We start from the raw sequence: 7,500 nt of genomic DNA, 5'->3' as shown, positions 1-7,500 counted from the left end.
ATTTGTTGTGCGGCCCGGTACCGGTCCGTGGATCAATTGGTACTGGGCCGCTCAAGAAATAAAAAAATAAAATAAAATAAAAATCCGGTGGTTGGGGACCACTGCCGTAAGGGACAAGCGGTAGAAAATGGATGGATGGATGGATGGAGAGGCTTTTAAGAGGGGACTTTTACAAAGTAACAGAGCTTCCTGGACTTCTAATACTAATATTGTATTTATAAACAACATTTAAGTGACATATTCTCTTAACCGTACAACATTAATTTGAGGTTCAAAATTTGGCAGTATGCCAAAGAATCACCTAATTAAGTGAGTCGTGTTTTAATTTCCAATACTCAATCCAATCCACTTTATTTGTATAGCACATTTGATCAACAGAAATGTTTCCAAAGTGCTGCACAACAATATTAAAAACAATATTCAAATATTATCCTTAGCTCCAACCAATGACTGAATAAAAAACAAAAAAATAAATAAATATAAAACCAATATAAAAATAAATATGATTAAAAACGATTTTAAAGGGTAAAACCAATTAAAGCTAGGGATGTCCGATAATGGCTTTTTGCCGATATTGTCCAACTCTTTAATTACAGATACCGATATCAACTGATACTGATGTATACAGTCGTGGAATTAACACATTATTATGCCTAATTTGGACAACCAAGTATGATGAAGATAAGGTCATTTTTTAAAAATTTAATAAAATAATATAAGATAAATAAATTAAAAACATTTTCTTGAATAAAAAAGAAAGTAAAACAATATAAAAACAGTTACATAGAAACTAGTAATTAATGAAAATGAGTAAAATTAACTGTTAAATGTTAGTACTATTAGTGGACCAGCAGCACGCACAATCATGTGTGCTTACGGACTGTATCCCTTGCAGACTGTATTGATATATATTGATATATAATGTAGGAACCAGAATATTAATAACAGAAAGAAACAACCCTTTTGTGTGAATGAGTGTAAAGGGTGAGGGAGGTTTTTTGGGTTGGTGCACTAACTGTAAGTGTAGCTTGTGTTTTTTTATGTTGATTTAATAAAAATAAAAAATAAAAAACGATACGATAATTTAAAAAAACGATAATTTACGATATTATCGGACATCTCTAATTAAAACAATAAATAGAAAACACAATATTAAAAACATCGAGGACCACAGAGGACCACACAACTCACGTAGTGTTAAAAGCCAAAGAATAAAAGTGGGTCTTAAGATGAGACTTAAAACACTCCACTGTGGGAGCAGTTGGAACATGGAGGGGCAGAGTGTTCCGGAGCTTAGAGACGACCACAGAGAAGGCTGTCTCCCCTGGTTTTAAGTCTCGTCTTGGGCACCACGAGCTGGAGCTGGCTCTCGGGAGTGTAAATTTGGATGAGGTCCGAGATATATCAAACTCAAACACAGTGTTACTATTCAAACTGTGTGTAAAGTTACAGTGGCTGAAATATTAAATATACTTGTTAAAATGAAACCTCTGCTTTGTTTTCAATGAATACTTAGGCCTACTGCACTACTGCAGTTTAATGCCGGTCGTTCTGGCGGTACTTGGAGGGCCGAGTGTTTTCTGAGGTGGCGTTGAGAACCACCGACATGGGGACTATTGAATGTTTATAACGTCATGCAGGGCCGACCCGTGGCATAGGCCGTATAGGCAAATGCTAAGGGCGCCGTCCATCAGGGGGCGCCACGCCAGTGCCACAAATGTTGGAGAAAAAAAAGAAAAAAAAGTTGGTACTATTATTTCTAAATACAAAAAATAATCCCACGTTAATTAAAATGCAAAGTAAAGCCTATTTAATAGAGATATTATTTGTTACAACATTACGCCCCCCCCATCCACCCGCACGGTGCGCCCCCTCCCTTCCCGTATCATGACTCTTACCACATCAAAAAATCAACACAAGATTTCAAAACGGCCAAAACTGTCAGGTGCCCAGGGAAGAAAAAATAGAAAAGAAGAGGAGGAGAAACGAGAAAAAGACAGAGGTAGCAGGTAGGTAACGTTAGCCTACATGAAATTATTTGTCTGTTACAGAATGTGATAGTAACTTGGCTTTTTAGCATTAAGCTAATGTTACATGTTTCGGCAATTGCTAATCAATAAATAGCTAGTTCTGTTTTAACGTCGGGTTAATATTGTGGAGGGGGCTAAATTGTTATGGAAAATAATAATGTAACGTTAGGTAATTACAGTACTCCCACCTTACATTCCTCAGGGACATTTGTATTAGATCTTTTAAGCAGGTGTTTTTTGTTTACACTGTTATTGCCTTCTGGTCAGCTAATGTTTGCCCTGCAGGTAATAGTCACTTTTCCACCCCTTTATATATTAGGTATAGTTGTAAGCCTGGTTGTTAAAGTGCACATCATTAATGTTAATTAAGCAATATCACATGAGAGGGAATGCTGTTTTTTGATTTGAGCACTGCTGTGATTCGGTTAAAGATAATCATAACATAGCATTCTCATATAATATGTTGATTTGCTTTCTTTAAGTAAAAAAAAAAGGTCAAAGACAAAGCTATTCAGTTTCTTGTGAGTATATACACTTCACTGCCGATGTGGGGTGGGGGGGCGCCACCTAAAATCTTGCCTAGGGCGCCAGACGTCATGCATAATGAAACCGGACTTGCTAATGGCGCTGCAGGGGACCCCAGCACTCGTCCGCTTTATTTACTCCTCTGTAATTGTCAACAAACAAGTGTGGCCCCGTGCCTTCTTCCCAGTCTTTCAGACTCCCTTTTTTCTTCTCTTGTAATCTTGACAGCGACGTTTCACTTGTCTTGTCGTCATTATTGCAGCCGGTGTTTGCTGGTTCTTGGTCGCCTCTCCCTGACCTCTCTGTCACAAAGCATCCCTCTGTGGATTGCTTTTCCGTCGACTTGTCTCCATGTTCTGCATTCCTGTCTCTCAATGCGTTTTTTCTTTTGTTGCCCTTTCTCCTCTCGTTTCGCAGTCATCACTCTCCCTCTCCCTCCTGTCTTCCAGGTGAGCTTTATGACCTGGATGCAGCCTCTCTCCAGCTCAAAGTCATCCATTATGTAAGTGCCTGAGATCTGTCATACTCTCCCACATGCGCACACATACACTAAACGAGTGAAATACAACAGTTGGAAGGGAGTCTTATGGCCCCAAGCCTGGGTGGTTAATCATTTTGCAATGCAGTCTGCTGAAAATGATGGAAAGTGCCACTCTACATAGCAACTGACGCCGTGGTGAAAGTTGGAATTGCCACAAACACTTTCTACTGCCATCTGGCGGCTGAAGTGCATAGTTAAACCCCCCAATTTGTCATGTTTCATGTGTCAGGTAAACATGTGATTCCCCTTCTTATTTACTTGTTTCTCTGCTTCCTTTACTTTAAAAACCCTAACCAAGCATGCATCAATATAGCTCTTGTCTCAAAGTAGGTGTACTGTCATCACCTGTCACACCACGCCGTGACTTATTTTGAATTTATTGCTGTTTTCCTGTGTGTAGTGTTTTAGATCTTGTCTTGCATTTCTATTTTGGTGGCTTTTTCTGTAGCAGTTTCATGTCTTCCTTTGAGCGAAATTTCCCGCACCTACTTTGTTTTAGAAATCAAGAATATTTCAGTTGTTTTCACCCTTCTTTGTGGGGACATTGTTGATTGTCATGTCATGTTCGGATGTACTTTGTGGACGCCGCCTTTGCTCCACAGTAAGTCTTTGCTGTCGTCCAGCATTCTGTTTTTGTTTACTTTGTAGCCAGTTCAGTTTTAGTTTCATTCTGCATAGCCTTCCCTAAGCTTCAATGCCTTTTCTTAGGGGCACTCACCTTTTGTTTATTTTTGGTTTAAGCATTAGACAATTTTTTACCTGCACGCTGCCTCACGCTGTTTCCGACATCTACGAAGCTATTAGCTACCGGCTGCCACCTACTGATTTGGAAGAGTATTACACGGTTACTCTGGCGAGCTCTGGACAGCACCGACACTCAACAACAACACATCATTTGCAGACTATAATTACTGGTTTGCAAAAAACATTTTTAACCCAAATAGGTGAAATTAGATCATCTCCCACGGCACACCAGACTGTATCTCACGGTGTGCCGCGTCACAGTGGTTGAAAAACACTGCTCTAAAAGAACTGCAATAGAAGGTGCAATGACCGTCCTCCAAACCTCCCTCCACCCATCCCTGACTTTTCCTCCATCTGACGCCACGGTGTGGAGGGTGCCCTCCCGTGGGTCCTCCAGGCCACCCAGCCCCGACATGAGAGCCCGGTTCAGGGTTACAATAGAGCTTTATTTTGTAAATATTGCCGCAGGTTGCTTTCCAGCAACTGTCTTGTTGGGTCTGTCAGACTCGCTCTCGCTCTCACCCAGCTCCAACAACCTCTCTCCTTCCGGCTGCTGCTTATACAGGGCGACAGGTGATTAGATAACAAAGGCCAGCTACGCACCCCGTTCCGCTGCAGGCCCGCAGGCCACGCCTCCCTCCACATACCCCATGTGCAGGCATGTGCAGGATCGGCTCCTCGCAGAGGGCCTTTTTAACCCTCTCAAATGCCTGCTGGCACTGCTCCGTCGACTGGACCAGATCTGGAGCACCCTTTCGGGTGAGGTCAGTTAGTGGGCTGGTCAAGTCCGCAAACCGAGGGATAAACCTCCGGTAGTAACCTGCCAGACCCAAAAACTGCCTCACCTCTTTTTTCGTCTTGGGGGTTGGGCAGGCCGCAATTGCCGCTGAAAAATAACAAAAGTCTAGCAGAAAATCTGAAAAAAAACCAGCACACACCAAATAATGGAAAAGCACTGAAGAAGGATAGCAGGTGGACCTAAATAGAACTACCGTATTTTCCGGACTATATACAAGCCACACCCATTAAATTTTAGAAGAACATTGTTTTCCATGTATTAGCCGCACCGGACTATAAGTCGCAGATATATACGTTGTAACATTATTTATTAACACATAAGCATTTTGGAAATGTTTATTTACATACCTTAATTGTTTCCAAGCGGTGCCTGTGACAAGGCAGTAAAACGGTTAATCAAACAAAACAGAAGTCATCGTCATGGACCCACTAGCTGCGGAAACCAGCTCTCCAATCAGCTAAACAGACTTAATAACTCCACGGTGACGTCTTACAAACAATACGAAAAGAATGCCATCATAAGTTAATAATACTAACAAAGACACTCGTAGTAAGCGTGTTGGCATAGTAGCTAATGCTAACGACGCTAGCTTCATCATGTTTACATCACTGAAGCTGTCGCTGAGGGAAGGGGGTAATCTCGACAACTCCAGTTAGACAAAATATATGATTATACAAAAATGCAAATGTATTGACGCTGGTGATATCGCCTTGTCTCTATTCTGTCTGCGTCACGGCGGTGTTCGGCCTTGGCAGTCAGCAGGCCGTTCCTGGACACAGACAGTGATACCAGACTGACTTGCAATCTTTTGGATTGCCAGCTTTGCATAGACAAAGAAAAATACCACTTCAGCACAATTGACAATAATTATAGCAACGGCCCTTAAGCATAAAAGTTGTGTGATAATATAGACATAATTATTCTAACAAAGTCACATGTTGTAACATTCTTTATTAACACATAAGCATTTTGTAAATGTTTATTTACATACCTTAATGGTTTCCAAGCGGTGCCTGTAACAAGGCAGTAAAACGGCTGATCAAACAAAACAGAAGTCATCGTCATGGACCCACTAGCTGCGGAAGCCAGCTCTACAATCAGCTAAACAGACTTAACTCCACGGTGACGTCTTACAAACAATACGAAAAGAATGCCATCATAAGTTAATAATACTAACAAAGACACTCGTAGTAAGCGTGTTGGCATAGTAGCTAATGCTAACGACGCTAGCTTCATCAAATATGCATAAAAACACTCCTACAGACATCACACATGTGACTGTTTAGTAAGACAAAATGGTTTTAGTTACATTGTAAAACTTACAAACGTTGCTTGGAGCGATGAATGAAGAATCCATATGAGTAGAAACGCTATGGACAGCCAAAGGACAACTGTACTCCCAGTAGGTTTAAAAAAATGCAGTGAGAAAACCATAGCACAAACAATAACACACCTATTCAGTGTGTGTGTGTAGTTGTTTTTTAACTATTTACTTTATAGCATAAGTAAAAAAATAAAACTCCATAAATTAGCCACACCAATTTAAAAGCCGCAGGGTTCAAAACCTAGGAAAAAAGTGGCAGCTTATAGTCCGGAATTTACGGTACTTAACAATGAGAAACGGGTGTGCTGGCAGGACAAGGAAAGTATAGGTGCTTCAAATCAACGAGACCAAACAGGAAGTATTGATAAAATAAGAGCACCAGGACAGGAAGTGGTTCTCAACACAGGAAAATAACAAACATAGAAGCGTCATGTGGGATCATGACAGAACATCCTCCTCACATAACAGATTCCAGACGTTCGTTATAAGGCAGTCCCAGACGAAACAGAAAAGGTCCAATATCGGGGAAGGTTGGAGTGAGGACTTGCAGGGGGTCGCCAAACTGCGGCCCCGCAACAAGGGACCGGCCAACGGTCCAGGCCATGTGTCTCGGACGAGAAGCGCATGATGGATGGGTGCTCTAGCAGCAGCAAAGGTTCAGACTCAGGTACCGGGCGTTGCTGCTGCAGGCAAGGAAGTGGCGTCTAAATAAAACCCACTGGAGACATAGCAGGTCTGAAGTTCGACAGGAAACGAAGTAGGCGACGACCTTGATGAGGAACAGATGGGCGGTGACAAAGGAAGCTGTGCCTCCCCAGTCACACAACTGGTAGTAGTAAACCCCTCCTCAAGAGGCGGATTCCAGAAGTCCTCCCTGGCCGGAGGAGGGAGCTGTAGACCAGTGGCGTCAGATGGAGGAAAAGTCAGGGATGGGTGGAGGGAGGTTTGGAGGAGGGTCATTGCACCTTCTATTACAGTTCTTTTAGAGCAGTGTTCTTCAACCACTGTGACGCGGCACACTAGTGTGCCGTGAGATACAGTCTGGTGTGCCGTGGGAGATTATCTAATTTCACCTATTTGGGTTAAAAATGTTTTTTGCAAACCAGTAATTATAGTCTGCAAATTATGTGTTGTTGTTGAGTGTCGGTGCTGTCCAGAGCTCGCCAGAGTAACCGTGTAATACTCTTCCATATCAGTAGGTGGCAGCCGGTAGCTAATAGCTTCGTAGATGTCGGAAACAGCGGGAGGCAGTGTGCAGGTAAAAAGGTGTCTAATGCTTAAACCAAAAATAAACAAAAGGTGGGTGCCCCTAAGAAAAGGCATTGAAGCTTAGGGAAGGCTATGCAGAACGAAACTAAAACTGAACTGGCTACAAAGTAAACAAAAACAGAATGCTGGACGACAGCAAAGACTTACTGTGGAGCAAAGACGGCGTCCACAAAGTACATCCGAACATGACATGGCAATCAACAATGTCCCCACAAAGAAGGATAAAAACAACTGAAATATTCTTGATTGCTAAAACAAAGTAGATGCG

The 7,500-nt window shown here is 42.0% G+C and overlaps 1 protein-coding gene across 2 annotated transcripts in view; it reads left to right on the top strand.

The window, feature by feature from the left end:
- The window catches only part of LOC133663603 (cGMP-dependent 3',5'-cyclic phosphodiesterase), a 460,149-nt gene that overhangs the window by 381,305 nt on the left and 71,344 nt on the right, over positions 1-7,500 (top strand). For both annotated transcript variants that reach the window (XM_062068196.1, XM_062068195.1), the window contains exon 9: positions 3,005-3,057. In XM_062068196.1, the coding sequence (XP_061924180.1) occupies positions 3,005-3,057 (53 nt within the window). The remainder of the gene's footprint in view (positions 1-3,004; positions 3,058-7,500) is intronic.

This window comes from Entelurus aequoreus, linkage group LG13 (genome assembly GCF_033978785.1).
Source record: "Entelurus aequoreus isolate RoL-2023_Sb linkage group LG13, RoL_Eaeq_v1.1, whole genome shotgun sequence".
In the NCBI taxonomy this organism is placed as follows: domain Eukaryota; kingdom Metazoa; phylum Chordata; class Actinopteri; order Syngnathiformes; family Syngnathidae; genus Entelurus; species Entelurus aequoreus.
The sequence above is the reverse complement of the archived record's forward strand: the minus strand, read 5'-3'. Positions and strand labels throughout refer to the sequence as shown.